A 23,005-nucleotide genomic window follows, 5' to 3' on the forward strand; every position below is an offset into this window, starting at 1 on the left:
TAATAAATAAATAAATAAAAACCGCTACCCAATAGTAAGACAAGCAACCAATTTTAAAACTGAAAATAAAATTGACACGTCTTTAAGAATGATAAATAAGGGCATGAGAATATGCTGAAATTAATAGTCATCAGGAAATGCAGATCAAAATCACAATTTGATACCACTTTTCATCCTCTAGATAATGAAAACTCTAAAGATTGACAGTAGAAAGTGTTGAAGGGGATGGTCCATGCCTATAATCCCAGCTGCTTGGGAGGCTAAGACAAGAGGATTGAGAGTTCAGAGCCAGCCTCAGCAACTTAGCAAAGGCCTAAGCAACTCATCAAGCTCAGTCTCTAAATAAAATATTAAAAAGGGCTGAGGATGTGCTCAGTGGTAGAGTGCCACTGGGTTCAATCCTTGGTACCAGAAAAAGAAAAGAAAGACATATTGAAAGGAAATGAAATAGCTAGATGTTTCATACAGTGCTGGTGAGAATATAAATGGTATAACCACTTAGCAAAGCAGACTAGCAGTTTCTTGCAAAATTAAATATGCACTTATATGACTCACCAATTACTCTACTACATATTTCCTAACATAAGTGAAGGCATAATTGTTCACAAAAAGACTTGAACACAAACACTTATATCAATTTTATTCACATCAACCAATCTGAAAACAACTTAAATATGCATAAACACATGAATTGATGTACAAACACATACATTCATAAAATAAAATATTATTCAGCAACAAAAAGAAATACTGTTATAGAAAAGAGCATAGATGAATCTTTTCAAAAACATCATGCTGAGAGACAGATGCCAGATCAAAAAAGTACACCTACTGTGTGATTCTATTGGTGACTCTGTGGGCTCTTGTGCTGTTAGAAGAATCAAAGGCGGACTGGCACAGAACAAGGCTTTTTATTCTCAAACTTGAGTACAAAGAGAGGCAGCACATAAGGGACAGAAACTCCAGGCTGGCTCAAACAAAGGACAAAGCTGAACAGATTTTTATTTTATTTTATTTTATTTATTTATTTTGGTACTGGGGCTTGAACCCGGGGTACCCTTTTAATTTTTTATTTTGAAACAGGGTCTTATTAAGTTTCTTAGGGCCTTGCTAAGTTGCTGAGGCTGGCTTTAAACTTCTGATACTCCTGTCTCAGCCTCCTGAGCTGCTGGGATAGCCATCCCAACTGTGCCTGGCAAGATTGGTGTACTTTTTAAGCCCCCATTTATGGTATCTCTGTTAACCCCATAAGACTAAGGACTGTCTTCATCTCAGTTTCATTTATATGGAACTCTTGATAAGCAAGACTCATACACAGGACTACTCTATAGTGACCGAATATAAATTAGTGGATGATGGGGCTGCGGATGTGGCTCAAGCGGTAGCGCACTCGCTTGGCATCCTCAGCACCACATACAAATGAAGATGTTGTGTCCGCCGAAAACTAAAAAATAAATATTAAAAATTCTCTCTCTCTTAAAAAATATTTAAAAAAATTTTAAATTAGTGGATGCTTCACCTGGGGAGTAGGGATAGGGCATGATTGAAGAAAGTCATAGGAACATTGGGAGCAAATTGGATAAAAATGGTCTATAGCTTGATTATGATGGTTTAACATTTGTTAAACCTTATCAAACAATTCACTTAAAAATATGTGCATTTTATTGTATTTAAGTGAAGCTCAACAAAGTGTTGTTTGTTTTTGTGGTACTGGAGATTGAACCCAAGGGCATTCTACCCGTGAGTGACACTCCCAGCCCTTTTTATTTTTTATTTCCTTTTAAATTTTTTGTTTTGGGTCATGCTCTTGCTAAGTTGTTGAGGGTCTCACTAATACCCTGAGGCTGAGGCCTCCAACTTGAGATTTTGAGAAACTGGAATTACACGTATGTGTCACCATACCCAGCAGTAAAGTTGATTTTTTAAAAATGAAACAGACCCACCCACTTTTGAAATAAAAAGCTCCAAACTTTTAGCTTCTGAACATCCTCATACTGAGGAAAGATAGGAAGAAACTAACACCAGGGGCTGGGGATGTGGCTCAAGCGGTAGCGCGCTCGCCTGGCATGGGTTCGATCCTCAGCACCACATACAAACAAAGATGTTGTGTCCGCCGAGAATTAAAAAATAGATATTAAAAAACTCTCTCTCTCTCTCCCACTCTTTCTTTGAAAAAAAAAAAAGAAAGAAACTAACACCAACAAGTTCTCAGCTTAACTAAATCTACATATGCATATCAACTGATGTTTTTCTTATAAATTGGAGCAGCTTCTATAGGACCAGCAGAGAAACAATCCAGCTGCTTCTCCCCGGTTTAATCAAACTGTATAAAATTATTTTTTTCCATTGTCTATTTCTTATAAAGGTGGTTGGCTGAACACGACAAGCAAGCCTGGATGCAAGCAGTTCCCAGGCTGGGCTGCAGGTAGCAAAAACACTTGCTGGCATGGTGGCACATACTGGCAGTGAGCGGGGAGAATCACTTGAGCCCAGGAGTTCAAGATTGGCCAGGGCAACACAGTGTAACAGGGTCTGTTTCAAGCCTTGAACATAAACTTTGCTGCTCTACTACTGTTGCTTACTTTGTTTTATTTTTATTTTTTAGTTGTAGTTGGACACAGTACCTTTATTTTACTTATTTATTTTTATGTGGTGCTGAGGATCGAACCCAGGGTCTCGCACATGCTAGGCGAGTGCTCTACCGCTGAGCCAAAACACCAGCCCTTGATACTTACTTTAAAACTGACATTTTTTCCCCTCTTTTTTTTTTTTTTTTTTTCTCTCTCCCACCCTAAGCTTGGGGAAAACAAACCTGCAAAATGAACTATGTCTCTGACAGGGCACAGCTAGAAAGTAGCCTTTCAATCATTTCTCTAAAAGCCCTGTCAGAATCACAGCCTCGCGGACAGGAGTCCCCTGTGTTTCTCCTTTGCTAGCAAAGCAATAAACCTTTTTTCTTTTTCTCAAAACCTTGTCCTTATTGTTGGATTAGCATTGCAGACAAGAATGGGGCTTTCTTTAAAGAGAGCTGACCCCGTCTCAAACACATGCACACACAGAAATAATTCGCAAAGCATAAAATAAGCTCTTTGAAGGTGTACAATTTGATTTCTTTTGGTATTTTACAGAGTTGAGCAAACATCATTATTATCCATTTCAAGAATATTTTAATCCCTCCCCCAAAGAAGCCCTATATCTATCATCAATCACAATGTCCCCTAGCTTTGCAGTCCTAAATACCTAATATACTCCGTGTTTGTATTTATTTGCCTAGTCTGGATAATTCCATACAAATGGAATCGTATATCCTATACTATGGCTCAGCTTATCACCCTAGGAATGCAAAATTGGAGATTCTGTGAGCCAGCCCGAGACTTCAGAGTTGGTTACAACTCCTAGAAAGGTTCAGGACCCAGGTAATGTCAGTCTTCACCGTCAGTAGCTCAGCTGAGAAAGCCTGTAAAAGCAACTTTTTCTCCTCTTGGCCCTGTGCCTTATGTTTTCTGGCGCTTGACTACATTTCCCAGAAGTTCTTGCGGCTCCACTCATTTCCAGCTGAACAGTTTCCAGGGAACAACCTGAGGTTGGCCTGTGCATTTGAGGAATCTTGTGGACACGATGGCTGTCCGGCTTTGTGTGGGCTTTTACCTTGAAGACTGCCTAACCACCGCGGAGACTCAGGGCCAGGCCCCGGCGGTGCGAGGGGAGGAGTTAGAGGATGGGCGTCATCTTCCCCACGAGGGGCGCTGGCGGACTACATTTCCCAGAGACCCCCGCGAGGACGGGGCGGCCGCTTCATTTGCCTGCGGGACCCTCGGCCTCCAGGGCAGGGGAAGTACGCAGCGAGCGGCCTAAGCACCCGGGGCCTCACCAGGTTGCGCAGGAACGTCCCTGGGCGTCTGAAGGGACATACCAGGTAGGTCTGGGGTGACAGGAACTTGGGACTGGCTCTGGCCAGGGGAGCGGTCGCGAGGTGTGGGCCTCTGGGTGTGGTTGTGACCTTATGTGACTGTGGGGCGCAGTGTGTGTGCTGATGTGATTTTGTTTCTCTGGTGGGTGTGTCGTTGTGACTGACCGTGCGCAGAGCTGTGTGTGCCTGTGTGACTGCACATTCCTGTGGTTTTGTTAACAGTGTGCGGCTGTCCGTGTATGATCGTGTCCCCGAGATTGGACCGATTGTGTGTGACCTTATTCACTTTGTGTGACATGTGGATGTGGGGATGGGCGTGGAGAATCTGCTTATGCATCTGTGACTGTTACTCTGAGAGGTTTGTGTGCGTCATTGTATGAATGTTAGAACCACTCCGTGTACTGGATGCCTGTGACTATGTGAGAATGTGTGAAAGTGATTATGTAACTGTGTGTGGCCCTGTGATGCTTGTTCCAGGGTAATAGATACATGGCCATTGTGTTATTTTGAATGTATGATTGTGTGTAGTGCCCAGTAGGAGAACTGTGACTGTGTGGCTCTATTGAATGTGATAGTGAGTGACTCTGTAGCACTGTATGATTTTGTGTGGTGTTGTGTTGGAGGGGTCTGTTAATGTGTGGGTGTGATTGTGTATCCTTAGGGTGGACTGTGTGTGAGCACATGTACTGGTATTATTTGGGTGATGTGTTCCTGAGAGGGCAGATGGGGTTCACCTATAGTGGATAAGTGACTGCAGCATTGGAAATGTAGGTGTGGAGTGCCTGTGACTGCCTTGTGATTCCAACTCTCTATCCTAAAAGATCCTTGTGAGTTCAGGACAAATTCTGATCTTGGACAACTTAGACTTCACTTCTCTTCTCAAACCAGAATGCTCAGGATAGCCAAGATTCCTCTGACCTCCCTCTTTTTTCTTCTTTCCATGGTGGTAGTTGTGGGTTCAGAGTGAGCTCTAATCAGGTCAGTCTAAATCACACACACAAAAAATGCCTGGCATCTCATAGTTCTTTTTTTTCTTACTCATCTCTGCCTTTCCAGAGGTACCCAGAGGAAGAAAGAGAAATAGTTGTTGATCAAGCCAAATATAAGGTGCACTGGGGTTTGAGTTTTGCTTTTCTTCTTTTGGATGGTCTGACTTAACATAGACTCATTAAGTGTCCTGGTTCTCAAATTTTTTTCCGTCTGAGAAAATGATGGGAAACCATGGGGTGGATGTACAGATTCCATTTTTCTCCCTGACTTTCTTCTACATAATGTTCACATATTAATTTAGAAAATAGGTAAGGTTTTTTCCTGTGTACTAAGTTGTTTTTAAGCACATATACACACCTGAAGCATGATTATTTTTAAAAATTTGGAAAATAGGAAGTTACAAAGGGCAAAAGATAATGCCTGCCCCCTAAAAATAACCACTGTCAATATTTTGATCTATTTCCTTCTTATAAATTCCCCATGTATGTATAGTATATATCATTCTTAAAAATAATTTTAGTTGTAGGTGGGACACAATACCTTTATTTTATTTATCTTTTTATTTTTTTATGTGGTGCTGAGGATCAAACCCAGTGCCTTGCATGTGCTAGGTGAGCACTCTATCACTGAGCCATAACCCCAGCCCCAAGAGTTAGGTTCTTTTTAAAAAGGTATCCATGGGCTGGGGTTTTAGCTCAGTGGTAGAGCCCTTGCCTAACATGTGTGAAGCTCTGGGTTCAATTCTCAGCACCACATATAAATAAATAAAGGTCCATCGACAACTAAAAAAATATACAGTTATAAAAAAATGCTATCCTGACTCAACTTCATTACTCATTAGGAAAATACAAATCAAAACCAAAGTGAGATAACCACTGTACAGCTACCAGGATGACAAAAAAAAAAAAAAAAAAAGAGGCAATAGTGTCAATGAGCATTTGGAGAAATTGCACTTTAGAAAACAGTTTGACAGTATTAAAAAGTTACATAATTACCATACAGTTCTACTCCTATTTATATGTCCAAGAGAATTGAAAACATATTCACATAAAAACTTGTACCTGAATGTTCATAGCAGCATTTTTCAAAATAGCCAAAAAGTGGAAATTTCCCAAATGCCCATCAACTGAAAAATGGATAAACAAAATGTGACATATTCATAGTGGAATATTATTTGGCCGTAAAAAGGAAGGGAGCTCTGATACAGGCTACAACATTGATGCACCTTGAAAGTATGCTAAATGAAATAATCCAGTCATAAAGTTTATATATAATACCATTTATATGAACTGAAAACATGTAGGCAAGTTTGTAGAGGCAGAAAGCAGATTAGTGGTTACTTAGGGATAGGGAAAATGGATAAATGGAGACTGGCTATTAATGAGTGTTTTGTTTATTTTGTTTTAGGAGAGATGAAAATGTACTAAAACTACATTGTGATGAGTATACTAAAAACACTGACTTGTACACTTCAGGTAGGTGACTTAAAGTGATCTTTACATATGGTATATCTGAAAGCTCTTAAAATAAAGGTAACCTAAAATTAGTGGGTAGGAGTCTAGGTAAAATAATATTGGCTATAACAATAATTGTTGATTCTGTTTAGTAGACTCATGAGGGTTCTTTGTACTTTTTGAAGTTCAAAAAATGTTTCCAAACATTCTGTGTATGTTTGGAAATTTGTGTGTTAAAAAGGTATTAAAGCCAGGTATGGTGGTGCACCCCGTAATCCCAGCAACTTGGGAGGCTGAGGCAGAAGGATTGCAAGTTTGAGGCCAGCCTCAACAATTTAGTGAGACCCTAAGAAAACTTAGTGAGACCCTATCTCAAAATAAGAAGATACAGGGAAGATCTATAGAATAGAAGAAGGGGTTCAAGAGGGAGAGAGGAAGGATACGAAAGGGGAAGAAATGTGGAATGAATTTTTAAAAATCATGTTATGCACATATATAAATATACCACAGGGAATTTTACCTTTATATATAAGTAGAAAGAACCAATAAAAATAAAGAAATAAACAGGAGCTCTGGTGCATGCCTATAATCCCAGCAACTCAGGAGGCTCAGATAGGAGGAACACAGGTTCCAAGCCAGCCTCTGCAATATATCGAGGAACTAAGAACTTACTGAAACCTGTCTCAAAATAAAAGATAAAAAGGGCTGGGGATATGGCTCAGTGGTTAAGCAGTTCTGGATTTAATCCCTGGTAGGATGGAAGGAAGGAGGGAGGGAGGAAGGAAGATGAGCCTAGGTAGATTAGTAGAGAAAGGAGAATGATGGGAAAGAGAAGGAGAGGAGGAGGGAGGATGACCCAAACTGAAAAAGAATTCCATGAATGAACAAATTTGTCAAGATGAACCCAGCTGGTATAAAGCATTAACTATTGGGTTAGTAGCTCAGCAGTAGGGTGCCCCTGGGTTCAAACTCCAACCATAAAAACAAATAAGCTCTAATATCTAATAGGTGAAATAATAAAATCATTCTTATTAAAATCAGGGAGAAGCACTATCAACATTTTATTTAAGATATTTTTCATAAAGCTATTACAAAAATAGTACCACATGGGAAACTAGAAAACAATTGCTTTATTTCCAATAGCAATTTAGCCAGGCCCTAAATTCAACAAGACCCTTTCTGAAAATTTAAAAAAAAAAAAAAAAATCAAAAGGTCTGAGAATGTGGCTCAGTGGTTAATCAACCCTGGGTTTGATCCTCAGTACAAAAAAAAAAAAAAAAAAATCTAGTAATAATGTGAATAAGAAATGAGCATGATCCATATGAAAAATTTTTTTCGTGTTCCTGAAGAACACAGACATTGACTTTAATAAATAGACAGTTATTTTGTGTTCAAGGAAAACAAGACTCAAAATCATAAAGATGTGAGAACTCCTGAAGTTAATCTTTTCATTCTCTCTCCCCTCCCTATTTTGTGCTGGGGATTAAACACAGGACCTCACACATGCTAAGTAGGCACTCTACCACTGAACTATACTCCCAACTCATAAGCTTTTCTTTTTATGCTGTCTCAAGAAAAATACCTCTATAGTTTTTTAAAACTATATGGAAAAGCAAGTCAAAAGTTTCCTGGCATTTATTTATTTTGGTGCAGCTAAAACCTGGGGTTTCTAGAATTGAGAAAGAAGTAGTATTTGTTTCATACTCCCAGAGTAGAGTTGTAGATCAAGGGAAGTAGAAGTGGTTTTATCTGACCATCCTGAGAACTATAAGGTCATTGCAGTATCTAGAGTATTTCTTTGTTTCCCTAGTCTTGCCTTCTCAGAACAGTGTCTTTTCTCAGGAGAACAGCCTTGAGGACTGATCATTTCCTGCAATACTAAAAGCCATGGCTGAGGTGAGTCAATGCATTTTCTTTCTTTGCTGACATTTACTTTAAAAAAAGGAAAAGAAAGAAAGAAAGAAAACGTGAGCTGGGCACAGTGGCACATACCAGAATCCCAGCTCCTTGGGAGGCGGAGGTAGGAGTATTGCAAGTTTGAGGCCAGTGTGGGCAATTTGGCAAGACCCCTCTGCCAAAGAAAAAAAATGATGTGTGCATTTCCTTTCTTTATCCTGACATTTTTGGATAACTGTTCCTCTTCCTGGTCCCCATTCCCTCTCATACTAGCTAGATAATCCTATACCATTCTTAGTGTCTTTTTTTTTTTTTTTTCAATCAGCATTACTATTTCTTTTAGTAAATAACTGAGCATCTTTTTTCTCAGCCTTCTCCCAGGGACTGTGATGGAGAAGAAATATATCTATTTAGAGAAATAAGAGTAGATTTGTGGGGCTGGGGACGTAGCTCAGTTGGTGGAGGGCTTGCCTTGCATACACAAGGTTCAATTTCTAGCACTATAAAGGAAAGAAACAAAAAGGAGTAGATTTCTAAAATGAATTTTTCCTTTCTGGACTGTGATTTGATAAAATAGAGCTATGAGTAGCTTAGCTAGGAACAAGCATGGAAAAGCCAAGATTATGTCTATATACTGTCATTTTCCAATAGGATAAGATGAAAGGTGGTGTTGATAGCTCCAAATGTTAGATTTTTGAAAGACCTCCTAGTTTATGAGGTGTTAGAAATCATGGAGTCAGTGGCTGATATGGATCTCTGAGACTTTGTTAGGGCATTTTGTAATAGTTTTCTGTTACTATAGCAAACTACCTGAGATAATCAACTTGTAAAGCAAAAAAGTTTATTTTTTCTCAGTTTCAGAGGTTTCATTCCATGATCAAATGACACTATTGCTTTGGAGCCTGTGGTGTGGCAGCCTGTTGTGTCAGGGATCATGTGGTAGAGTAAAACTGTTCACCTCATTGCAGGGAAGAAAAACAGGAGGAAAAGACTGGAGTTCCAATATTCCCTTCAAGAACATACTCTCCAATGTCTAGAAGACTTCTTCATGGACCCCTTTTTCATGTTTCCCAGTAGTTCCCAGCTGAGAAAGCCTTTAATACACAGGCCTTTGGGAGATATTTAAGACCCATACTGTACCAGTATCCAATTAGACAAGTCCAATTTGAAGGTAATAGGAAGTTTATGACATGATGAATTTCTCTATGAATCATCAGTTTTCTTTTATCTCAGAAATAAGGATAGAAATGATAGGTGACTATAATGAGTTTGGCAAATGCCTAAGTTGTTGAGATCATTCTATCAAAGCTCAGAAGGACCTTATAATTCTTGTCCAGTAGTATATGTTGCAAAAAATTCTGCCACAAGAAAAATGAAGAATTTATATTAATAGGAAATAATTTTTATGGCAATGAATCACAGGAGTGAAGTATAATTTATGTATTTATCAATTTTTCTTTTTTGGTACTGGGGATTTAACCCAGGGATGCTTATCCATTGAGCTACATCCCAGCCCTTTTTAGTTTTTTACTTTTAGACAAGGTCTCACTAAGTTGCTGAGGCTGACCTTGAACTTGCAGTCCTCCTGCCTCATCCTCCAGAGCTACTGGGATTACAGGCATATGCCACCACATCCTGCTGTATTTGTCAAGTTTTACATATTAAAAATTTAAAAAGTGGGGCTGGGACTGTATCTCAGTGGCAGTGTACTTGCTTGCATGTATGAGGCACTGGGTTTGATCCTTAGCACCAAATAAAAATAAACAAATAAAATAAAGACATGCTGTTCATCTACAACTACACACACAAAAAAAAAAAGCTAATGAGGTTTAAAAAAACAAAAAAAAAATTAAGAAATGTTTAAAGAGTAGGGCCCTCTTCTCCACTTTGTCTTGCTGTCTAAAGGCAGACTCCCTCATTTCTTTTAGCTGATGCAATGGAATTTATCCCATATTTTAAATTAATGTTCATATATTACTATTTCTTGATCAATCAAGTTTAGACATTTTCTAGTTATTTCTTTGCAATGTATGTGCAGATTTAGATTTGCTATATCAGTACTCTCTGCTTCCTTTCCTCACAAGAGAGTTCTTTCACAAATTTGTTTAAATCAATTATATATATATGATTAGGATCTTGCAGATATTCTGTTGTAACTATTCTCTGTCATCTGCCTTTAAAAACTAAACTTTATTACAGAAATTTTTCAGATATACAAAGTAGAGTAGTCTTAAGAACTACCACATAACCACCAGCTTCAACAGCTGTCTGCTCACAGTTCATCTTATTCATTTATTCCACTTCATGTTTCCTCCCTTACCTTTATTCCTCCATGCAGATTGTTTTGAAGCAAAGAGAAATTGATACCTACCTCTGAAAGACAAGGATTGTTTATTATTTATTATTACCATTTTGGCCATTGTTACCTGGTTGTGTTCATATTTTCATAATTCTCTTATTTTTAAAGCATTTATTTGAATTAGAATCCAGATAAGGAGTGTTCATTGCAGTTGATTGGTATGTCTCTTGAGTCTCTAATTTTATAGATACCCCATCCATCTCTTCTTTCTGTGCAGTCTTTTTATTGGAATGTAAGTAAATAGACTTCATTGTCCACTGTCTGAATTTTACTGATCGAATCACTGTGGTCCCATTTAAATGTTTTCTGAAAATTGGTAGTTAAGTGTAAAAAAAAACTTGATCAGAACATTTCACAGATCAAGGGTAATTCTATTAGGAGTCACATTATAAATGATTCTGTTTCTTTTTATAATGTAGCAACTATTGACAATTATTGTTATACTCATTAGGGGTTGCATACTGGTATTTTAATGTTGGCATTCCTTCTTCTGTAAAGCAAAGTTTTTCCTCATCAACTGTTTGGTAACCCGAAGAACAGTTCATGTGGCCAAGAGTATTTAAATTTTTGCATTTATTCACCAGTTTTCAAAATAATGCATTGGCTTCTTAAAATTCTCCAAAAGTTACCAATAGTTTTTTTAGTATTATTATAACCTCATGGATTTGACGTTTTTAACATGATTAGTCCATTTCAGTAATTATCCTTATAATTTGATACATAAGTTGTACCATTTTGGGCCAAGGGAAAGTCTTCAAAATGACTCCTGAGTGTTTTCAGCATGATCCTAACAGTTTATGGTAGATATCTTGCTTCGTGTTCTAACAAGATTTTCGCACTCATCCTGAGCATTTTTTATTTAATCCTGAAAATCACCCTGACAGTGATACTTAGAAAACTATAATCCAGAACTTGGAGTGTTCTGTGCTCCTGGGTCAGTGATTGTTTCTAGGCCATCACAATGGACAGAGACAGGATTTGTTTGTTCATTTGTTTAATGTAAAGTAAACTTATTATTTTCACATCTATTTTTTTTTTTTAAATTGAGAGATTTATTTGAAAAGGAAAATTCCAGGGAACACACCCTGCTTCATCTTAGGAGCTACATCCAGCTCAATTAACTAGCAATACCTGCAATCCTACGATCATCCCTAATATTTAGAAATCATGATCCCAAAGCGCTAAGTGATCTCAAATCAAGAAACAGTTCAATTTCACCTAGGAAACTGTGTTAAGACAAAAAAATATAATATTTTGTTTTTTCAACCAGTGTTGAAATAGGAAAAAAAAAAGGGGGGGGGGAATTTTCTGACTAACCAGAAAACTCTTCCCTAAGCATCCTAACTAATAGAAGTTGTGTTATAAAGAGACTGCTTTTTCTAGACAATCCAGTATAGCATTACATGACTCATCGCAGAGAAACCAAACCAATCAAAGGAGAAGATCTGCCCCGGTTAACTTAAAACAGCAAGATATTAAATGAGAGAGCTGGAGCTGTAGCTCAGTGGCAGAGCACTTGCCTGGCATGTGCGAGGCACTGGGTTTGATTCTTAGCACCATATATAAATAAAATAAAGGCATTCTATCCATCTACAACAAAAAATTTTTAAAAAGATATTAAATGAGAGTGATGTTTTTACTTATAGAAACAATGTAAAATATCTGTGTTAAACACAGTTACACACAGTATTAGAAAAAAAAAATTAGTATTCTCCAATTCTTTCTATGTAATTGCCAACCGCTCTTTGGGTCAACTAACATACCAAAACAATAAATTAAGATTGCCTTAGCACAGAAAGATATACATAAGTGGCTGAAATAATGCAGCAGCATAATAATAATCCTGCTAGACTTGCATCTATTTTTTTAAAGAGAGAGAGAGAGAGAGAGAATTTTTTTTTAATATTTATTTTTTTGGTTTTCGGTGGACACAACATCTTTACTTTATTTGTATGTGGTGCTGAGGATCAAACCCAGTGCCCCACACATGCCAGGCGAACGTGCTACTGCTTGAGCCACATCCCCAGCCCTATTTTTGAGATCCAAAGATACTGATTCTCAAGCCAGGCATGGTGGCACGTGCCTATAATCCCAGCTACTTGGAGGGGAGGCAGGAAGATTTCAAGTTTTAGGGTAGCCTGGACAACTTAGTGAGACCCTGTCTCAAAATTTTAAAAACGGATAAAAGGACTGGGAGAGTTCTTATCCAGCATGTGCAAGGACCTGGCTTTAGTCCCCAGCACCACAGAGCCCCACCTCCCACCAAAAAATTCAGATACTATTTCTCAGCAACAACAACATAATTACTCATTTGCTTTAGCACACAATATAAGCACAATAGTCTCTGAAGTTGTTCTTTTTCTTTTCTTTCTTTCTTTCTTTTTTTTTTTTTTTTTTGGCAGTACTTGGGGTTGAGGTTACAGGCAGTCTGCCACTGAGCCACACACCCAGCACCCCCACCTTGTTTTTTTATTTTGAGACAGGATCTCAGTAGATTGCTTACGGTCTCGCTAAATTGCTGAGGCTGGCTTTGAACCTGTGTTCTTCCTGCCTCAGCCTCCTGAGGCATTGGGTTTATTGACATGTGCCACCATGCTTGACCAGCCCTTTTTATTTATTTTTTTATACCTTTATTTTATTTATTTATTTTTATGTGGTGCTGAGGATCAAATCCAGGGCCTCAAACATGCTAGGCTAGGGCTCTACCACTGAGCCACAACTCCAGCCCCAAGCCCTTTTTATTTTTTATTTTGAGATGGGGTTTCACTAAGTTGCCAAACCTAGCCTCAAACGTGAGATCCTCCTGCCTTAGCCTTCCAAATCACTACAATTACAAGTAAGTGCTACTGTGCCTGGCTGAAGTATTTTTTTTTTTAATCACAAAGCTAGTACATATGTTTATTGTTTCAGGGATCAGTGGTGTTCAATGATGTGTCAATAGACTTCTCTCAGGAGGAGTGGGAGTGCCTGGACCCTGCTCAGAGGGACTTGTACAGAGATGTGATGTTGGAAAACTATAGCAATCTGGTTTCGATGGGTAAGGGCATCTCTACCAATAATTCAGAGTTCTCCTCTGGAATGTCTGCTTCTACTACAGTGAATTTCTCAGCAGCTTTTCAAGTAATCAGCTGAATTTCTGCTTCTTATTCTCAAATAAATGGTTTCAGCTGGAATGAAAAGGAAGCGTGGGAAATGGGCAGCTCCAAGGGCTATGGCTGAAGCTTCGTCTCTGTCTTCTTTGGCTGTTCCTGTAGTGGCACCTGTTCCTTGATCAGCAAGGGACTGGATCTCATTTCCCCACAGCATAACCGTGTGCCATATCTTTTCTCATGAGCAGGATTTTACATTCCTAAGCCTCAAGTGATCTCTTTATTGGAACAAGGAAAAGAGCCCTGGATGGTGGGCAGAGAGCTTACAAGAGGCCTGTGTTCAGGTAAGTGAGAAATGACTAAACCCCAGTGATTACAGGTACTAACTCAGCTGGTCAGTGAGGAAAGAGCACCTTCAAGATGTCACCCTGGAAGCTCCCTTCCAGAAGCTAGGCTTATGGAGGAAACTAAGTTATTTCAACATGAGTTTACAAGTGGCATGTTTCAGTCCTTCCCTTACTTCCTACTCTTTCAACATTCTTCTCAAACACTCCTTAATTTCAAGCACCCAAGTACTAGTCTTCACTCTAGCTGCCTGTCAGTGCCTTCTTTTACCAGTTTGTCTTGGATTTTTCCTCCTCTTATCATCTTTTATTTCTTAATTTGTGTAAGGGAACTCTTCCAGTGCTGCAGTTTACTAATTATGTCCACTCTAAGAATGCAAAGTTAGCTGCCTGTTATCCCAGCAGCTCTGGGAGCTGAGGCAGGAAGATCGAAAGTTCAAAGCCAGCCTCAGCAACTTAGTGAGACCCTAAGCAACTCAGCAAGACTCGTGTCTAAATAAAAATATAAAAGTGGGCTGGGGATGTGGTTCAGTGGTTAAGCACCCCTAGGTTCAATCCCCAGTACCAAAAAATAATGCAAAATCTATACCAATTTTTAAATGTGGAAAGAGGAAAAAAAAAAATGCAATCTAGCAGGGTCAGGTGGCCCAGGCCTGCAATCCCAGAGACTCAAGCTGACTCACAAGTTCAAAGCTAACCTTGACAACTTAACAAGATTCTGTCTCAAAATAAATAAAAAGGACTAGGGGTGTAACCTGGTGTTACAGCAACCCTGGATTCAATCTCCAGTACCAACACTTACACAAAAAAGTGATGCTAAAATGTATCCATAAATAACTTCCAAAAAGAATAAAATATTAAAAGAGAAACCAAAAAATTAGGGAGCTTAGCAGAAAGTCATGGACTAAATACATGGGAGGGGATTTAATTCTTACTTAGTTGGAGGGGCTGGGGTTGTGGCTCAGCGGTAGAGTGCTTGCCTTGCACGTGTGAGACTCTGGGTTCGATTCTCAGCACCACAAAAAAATAAATAAAATAAAGATATTGTGTCCATGTATAACTAAAAAAAATATACATTAAAAAAATAGTAGTTGGAGCCTTGGAAGTGATTGTAGGCATTATGTATCAAGACATTATCAGGGCCAAAACCAAATCTGTGCCTATACTAGAAAGAGAGAGTGGCAGAGAAAGGGAAATTTAGGATGAAGTAGGAGAACTGGAAGGGCACTACTATATACCAAACATTGGTCCAGTTATTACAATTTAGTATTGATAAAAACACTCAAATCTCTATAGTTTGGGAATATATATTCTAGAATCTATTTTCTAGTAGGGAAGAAAATGGCTTAGGCCATTTTGTGTTGCTGTAACAGAATACCTCAGATAGGATGATTTATAAAGAATAGAAATTTATTTTCTCACAGTTCTGGAGGCTGGGAACCCAAGATCAAGGTACTAACATCTCTAGTGAGGGCTTACCTTGTATGTCCTCACATAGGAAAAGGGCAATATGGAACCAATTCCCTTCTTCAAGTGCCTTTATCAGGGTACTTTATCCATTTGTGAGGGAAGAGCTCTACCTCTTAATATTATGACATTGGCAGCACCTGAATTTTGGAGCAGACACATTCAAATTGTAGCAGAGTATAAACATATGTCATTTATAAAAAAATATGTATTATTTATAAATATATAATTATATAAAATATTATGTAATTTATAATTACAGTTATATAATTGAACATTATAAGTAGGCATATTGTAGTATTATTTGTAATTTATAATTACCATTATTTTATAATTTATAATTATATATTATAAAATATATGCTTATATATCTTCTTATCTAGTAAGAGAAGTTAGGGTACTTTGGTCAAGGACTAAATATGTAGCCATAGATTTAATCCATACTGAAATAGATAGAGTCTTAGAAGTTTTTGCTCTTTTGGCAGGCGCAGTGGCACACACCTGTAATCCCAGTGACTAGGGAGGCTGAGGCAGGAGGATTATGAGTTCAAAGCCAGCCTCAGCAACTTAGTAAGACCCTGTCTCAAAATAAAATATAAAAGGGGCAGGGAATGTGGGTCAGTGGATAAAGCACCCGTGGGTTCAATCCCTGGTACTAAAAGAAGAAAAAAAAAGTTTTTGCTCCTTTACTGTATACTTATATAAATATTTATACATTATATATTAATACATTATATATATATATTATACATATATAATCAGATGGTGATAAGTGCCATGAAGGGAGGTTGGAGAAGGCTTCTATGATGAAGTAATATTTAATAGAGGTCTAAAAGAGGTGTGGGAACAAGCAAATATCTGGTAGAAGAGATTTAGGGAAAAGAAGAATAAAGTGACTGCGTGAGAAGCTTTTTGGCTTCTACCACTGTGGCTGTTGCCAGTGATTAAAAAGGGAATTATATAAGTGGATATGGGAAAGTAGCAAGGTATATATGCACCTCTGTGCTGGTTGCAGAGGTGGAGGATGGGGGGTATTTGCAGGTGAGTTAGTGTCTTGTGGGCCTTGATAGGGTTGAATTTTATTCTGAAATGTGCATCCATTGTATGATTTGAGCAGAGTGACATGATTGTGGTGGGTTTTTTTTGTCTTGGAGATTGAACACAAAGGTACTTTATTACTGAGCTACGTCCCAGACCTTTTTTATTATTTGAGATAGGATCTTGCTGAGTTGCTGAGGATAGCCTTGAACTTTCAGTTGTCTTATCTCAGCCTCCAGAGTAGTTGGGACTACAGGTGTGTGCCATTGCACCCAGCTTGATTGTATTTATAAAGGATCATTCTTGCTCAGAAACTCCTAATTTTGGATTCTTTTGATAGAATTTGGAAATCTATGAACTTGGATAAGAAAAAACATGAATATCTATATTTAGTAACCTCTACAGCATTTTTCCTGTTGTGATGTATGCAACTAACTGTAGTTCCTATGACATTTTTATTAGTCTTTCCTGTGACTTCAAAATGAATGGAAATCACAGATTTTTTTGTATCATTTTAATAATTATTGTAAACATGTTGAACTATTTATGCTTATCTATATTTTAGAATTATTGTAGTACTAGGCTTACTGCTATGTCTTGTTACTGTATATGTTCATAAAGAAGAAAACTCTAGACAAAGGGAAGAACCCCCCTGTAAAGGCTCCAATAGGAGGGAAAAATCTCTTTTCTAAAGATCCAAATTCCCGGTGCTGACTTAAGATACATTTTGTTTGGATGTTTTTGAGCCATTTAATTTGCCTAATATCCTCATTTTTAGTAAAAAAGTCTCTTATAATAATAGCTATCAGATACTGAATACTTACCTCCAAGACATTTATAATCATTTTTCTCTTATTCTCTAAGTTAATCATAAATTAAGGATTATTTCCCTCTTACAGATGAAGAAATGAGGATTTTCAGAGGTTTAATAATTGCCTGGGAACACTTAGTGTTTTTGTTAGCTTTTGTGTCACTATGACCAAAATACCCTGGCAAGAACAATTTAGATGGAGGAGTTTATTTTGGCTCACAGTTTCAGAAATTCAGTCCATGGTCAGCCATCTCTGTAGCTCTAGGCCCCAAGTGAGGCATAAAAGCATGGCAAAGAAAAATAGCTTAGGACATGGCAGCCAGCAAGCGTGGAGATAGAACTCTGATCACCAGGAACAAAATAAACAGCAGATTACAACTACATTGACCTACTTCCTCCAGCCACAACCTACCTGCCTACAGTTACCATCCAGTTAATCCATATCAGTAGATTATTCACTGATGAGGTTATGTATCTCATAATCCAATCATTTCACCTCAATATTCTTGCATTGTCTTACACTGAATTTTGGGGGGACACCTCATATCTAAACCATATTTTCAGTAATTAACTATTAGAATTAGCACTAAACTTTCATTAGTCTGGTTCCTGACATCTTTCTATGGTAGTGTTATACTGTCTTTAAAAAAATTTTTTTTTCATTTACTACTGGGGACAGAACCCAGGGGCTATCTAAAACGGAGCTACCATCCCCAGCACTTTTTAAATATTTGAAACAGGACCTTGCTAAATTGCTTAGGCTGTCCTCAAACTTGTGATCCTCCCTTCTCAGCCTCCTGGGTTGCTGGGATTAAAAGTATATGTCACTGTGCCCAGCTATACTGTGTCTTAATTCCTTTCTGTCTCCCTTAAACTCAGTCACTGGGATGGTACATGAGCAGTCTCAGACCTCTCTTATCCTAAGATCACCATCACAAAATCCAGGGCAAATAGTATTTTCATTGAATCCTCAGCACACAAACTATTCTGAGTTTCTCTATCTGCTAATTAAATTAGTTCAATACCTTAGACTCTGTCTCTGGCTCATCCTCCATATGGATAACCCTTCATTACTGCTTTCAAATTTCATCTACTACATTCTATATTACAGAGTTTATTCTGTTTCTACCCCAACTGAGTGTGCTACAATTCAATTTTGACAATATTAGTGCAAACCCATAGTCCTCCATAATACTGCTCTTACTTTAGTAGCCAGCCTCAAGTGTTGGGATTTCTCAGATGGCATGCAATTTGACCAACTGGCTATAAATTCAGAGGTTTCCAAGGCCACCTTAGCTTCAATAATTTGATAGAAGGATTTATAGAACTCAATAATAAAGTTCTATATTTAAGATTACAGTTTTAGTATAAAGAATACATACTAGGGCAAAATCTTGAAGGCTTCTGGATAGAAGTTCCATACCCTCTTCTCATGGAATCAAGTGTATCACACTCCCAGCACATCAGTGCATTCACGAGCTGGAATTTCCACTGAAATATCGTGTCCAGAGTTCTTTTTTTACTAGGCATGCTTGATTAAACAATTGGTAGCTCAGTCTTTACCCCTTCTCCCCTTTATAGAGATCAGGCAGTCGAAAAGCCGCAGCTCTAATCACATGCTTGGTCTTTCTGGTCACCAGTCCCTAGAAGCTAAGAATTACCCTGTTTCACCTCATTGGCATAACAAAACAGTGCTATCATTCATGAAGTTCCAAGGAATTTTAAAGCTCTGTGTCAAAAAATAGGGAAAAGGCTAAATTTTCTTTTTTTGCTTTTTAATTTTTTTAGTTGCAGATAGACTCATTCCTTTATTTTATTTATTTTTATGTGGTGCTGAGGATTGAACCCAGTGCCTCACATGTGCTAGGCAAGTACTCTGCAACTGAACCACAACCCCAGCCCCAAAACTTCCTTTTTATTATGCCATGGAATACCAAAGAATCTTCCTCATGTGTATTTTGTTCTCTTAGAAGACCTTCAATGGAGGCCAAAAAAGTATCCATGTTTTGTTAGACAGTATGACAATGTACTCTTTCTCACACAGTTATATAGATGTGTACATGTGTATATGACTAGTCATGTTTTAGTATATAGCTCAAGCATTGTATTTTTACTAACCTTTCCAGATGATATTGACCCACATCTGTATTTGAGAATCATTGTGGTAACTTATTTCCATACTCTCCTCACTCTGCTTCCTGAATTATATCTTATTAATTTCTGTTCATTCCTTGCTTATTTTTTTTAGATTAAACAGTAACTGAGAATTTTATGTCATTTACCCACTAGATAGTATTTTTTAAAATATTTTTAGTTGTCAACCTGGGATCGTAGCTCAGGGGTAGAGTGCTTGCCTACCATGTGTGAGGCATGTGTGAGCCATGTGTGGGTTTGATCCTCAGCACCATATTAAAAACTTTAAAAAAGGCATTATGTTCATTTACAACTAAAAAAATATTTTTTTAAAAAGGAATAAAATATTTTTAGTTGTAGATGGACACAATACCTTTATTTAATTTATTTATATGTTGTACTGAGGTTTGAACCCAGTGCTTCACATGTGCTGAGCAAGCACTCTACTACTGAGCTACATACATCCTCAGCCCAAGACAGTTTTTACTTTAATTTTTTCCATTTGTATCATAAAATTTAACTTTTCACAAATAAGAGGGGAAAAGAATATTTAGCCCTTTTTTTTTTTTCTTTCAGACCTGGAATCAATGTGTGAAAGCAAGTTATTATCTCTAAAGAAAGAAGTTTATGAAATAGAGTCATGCCAGAGGGAGATAATGGGACTTACAAAGCCTGGCCTTGAATACTCCAGCTTTAGAAATGTTTTAGAATATAGAAGTCATTTTGCCAGACAAAATGGGCTTTTAAGTCAAGAAGTATTCTCTAATGAATATGTACCCACATTTATTCAACAGTCTTTCATTACTCTACATCAAATAATGAATAATGAAGAAAAACCCTATGAATGTAAAAAATGTGGAAAGACCTTTAGTCAGAACTCACAATTTATTCAACATCAGAGAATTCATATTGGTGAAAAATCTTATGAATGTAAGGAGTGTGGGAAATTCTTTAGTTGTGGCTCACATGTTACTCGGCATCTGAAAATTCATACTGGTGAAAAACCCTTTGAATGTAAAGACTGTGGAAAGGCTTTCAGTTGTAGCTCATACCTTTCTCAACATCAGAGAATTCATACTGGTAAGAAACCCTATGAATGTAAGGAGTGTGGGAAAGCCTTTAGTTATTGCTCAAATCTTATTGATCACCAGCGAATTCACACTGGTGAAAAACCCTACAAATGTAAAGTATGTGGGAAAGCCTTTACTAAGAGCTCTCAGCTGTTTCAACATGTGCGGATTCATACAGGCGAGAAACCCTATGAATGTAAGCAATGTGGCAAAGCCTTTACTCAGAGCTCAAAACTTGTTCAGCATCAGAGAATCCACACTGGTGAGAAACCCTATGAGTGTAAGGAATGTAGCAAAGCCTTTAGCAGTGGCTCAGCACTTACTAACCATCAGAGAATCCACACTGGTGAGAAACCCTACAATTGCAAGGAATGTGGGAAGGCTTTTACTCAGAGCTCACAACTTCGCCAACATCAGAGAATTCATGCTGGTGAGAAGCCCTTTGAATGTCTTGAATGTGGGAAGGCTTTTACTCAGAACTCACAACTTTTCCAGCATCAGAGAATCCATACAGATGAAAAACCATATGAATGTAGTGAATGTGGAAAGGCTTTCAATAAATGCTCAAATCTTACTCGCCATTTGAGAATTCACAGTGGTGAGAAGCCCTATAATTGTAAGGAATGTGGGAAGGCCTTTAGTAGTGGCTCAGATCTCATTCGTCATCAAGGAATTCATACTAACTAATAATAAAAATTATGACTCTTGTCATCTTAATGTTTTAGACAAAAATTCATATTTGGTAGTTACCCTGTGTCTATGTTTTATTTGTATGCAAGTTTTCAATCCAAATGCATTTCACTCTAGGATATGAATTTAGAGTCTAAATTGACATCCCCTCCATATTGTAGCAATCAATGCAAGTTGTTCAGTAATTCTTTCTTTCCCCCATTGTTTGGTGCTATATTATATTCTTGTATGTATTTGCTTGTATTTTAGAGTTCTTCCCTTTTCTGATATTTGTTATTTAAAAAAAAATTTTTGTAGTTTTGTATGGAGAGAATGCCTTTGTTTATTTTTATATGGTGCTGAGGATCAAACCCAGTGAGTAACTCACACATGCTAGGCAAGCTCTCTGCCACTGAGCTACAGCCCCAGCCTTGTTCTTGCATTAGTATCACACTGTTTAAATTGTGTGACCTTTCATAATTTGAAATTCCTTGTGGAATTATAAATTTGGGGCAGGGGTTAGTGCTGGGGATTAAACTCAGGGGCTCTCAACCACTGAGCACATCCCCGACTCTGTATTTTATTTAGAGAAAGGGTCTCACTGAGTTGCTTAGTGCCTTGTTTTTGCCAAGGCTGGCTTTGAACTCATAATCCTTCTGCCTCAGCCTCCCGAGCTGCTGGGATTACAAATGTGTGCCACTGTACCCAGCTATAACTTTGTTTTTGAAGTCAGTGTTAATTTTTTTGTTTCATTTCACAAGTTTATATTTTTATTGTAAAACAATCAGAAAACATAAAAAGGCAGAAGCTAAAAAAGCCAAAATGAATTATAGTTATGCTATAGATGACTGCTCTCAATTTGGTAGAGCAAATTCTGCTAGACATCATATTTTAAGGAAGTGAAGTCATGGCATGTATGCCGTATCGTCACTTGCTTTTATTATGCCAAAAACATAATAGCCATTTTAGTAAATATAGGTTTTTATTATTTTTAATGACATATACCTTTTTAAAAGGACTATTATTCAAGTTAGGATTGCCTCTAAATTTTTATAGTGTGTAAACTTTTATCTTTAAATGCCTGGTTTTTCCTTTTAAAACATTTATTTTAATTGCTGAAATTAGTCATGTTTTCTCTTTATAAACTATTTTGTTCCTTTTCATTAATCCAAATCCTAAAGCCATATTGGAAAAGTAATCACTGTTTACAAAAGTGTTTATTCTTCCAGATACTTAACACATTTTTTCTTATACATGTTAGTCGTGTTTTATTTCTTATGTATAAATATATACAATCGTGTATGTATTGGTTTGGCCATGAGGACTCAGTGAATTGGTACAAGGTACTTAGATCTATTCCTACCAACTAGTATATGTTTAATAAATGTTATTCCTACCAACTAGTATATGTTTAATAAATGTTTTTCTCTATTATCATTGATCTACTTATTCTCATAATTATCTTCATTATGACTTGTGGGAAGGACTTTAACCATATTGTTTAACTTTGTCAAAGAATTCATAAAGGAAGAAGAAAAATAATTATAATGACTATGGGAAAGAACACCTTTCCCCTACTACTCCTTGGTCAGTGTGGAATTTTAAAAGGGAAAAAAGATTTATGTGGATAGTCTTTATTCAGACTTCATCCTTCATGCTGTAGGAAGAATGCCTTGGTTATAGCGATGGGCAGTTTAAAATCACAACTGTCACAATAGCAAGAAGAGTTGATATTTTTCCTAATTGGTTCCAAAAAAGCAGAAAGCATACAGAT

The 23,005-nt window shown here is 37.4% G+C and overlaps 1 protein-coding gene across 1 annotated transcript; it reads left to right on the forward strand.

Moving 5' to 3' along the window:
• Positions 1-3,785: 3,785 nt before the first annotated feature.
• On the forward strand, positions 3,786-22,665 carry Znf383 (zinc finger protein 383). Its single transcript, XM_027941301.2, has 6 exons — positions 3,786-3,916; positions 6,308-6,375; positions 8,198-8,251; positions 13,521-13,647; positions 13,948-14,043; positions 20,069-22,665. The coding sequence occupies exons 3-6, from the start codon at positions 8,243-8,245 to the stop codon at positions 21,247-21,249; spliced, it is 1,413 nt and encodes a 470-aa protein (XP_027797102.1). The 5' UTR covers positions 3,786-3,916; positions 6,308-6,375; positions 8,198-8,242; the 3' UTR covers positions 21,250-22,665.
• The last annotated feature ends 340 nt before the right edge of the window (positions 22,666-23,005 follow it).

The sequence above is a fragment of the Marmota flaviventris genome, chromosome 18 (assembly GCF_047511675.1).
Source record: "Marmota flaviventris isolate mMarFla1 chromosome 18, mMarFla1.hap1, whole genome shotgun sequence".
In the NCBI taxonomy this organism is placed as follows: Eukaryota; Metazoa; Chordata; class Mammalia; order Rodentia; family Sciuridae; genus Marmota; species Marmota flaviventris.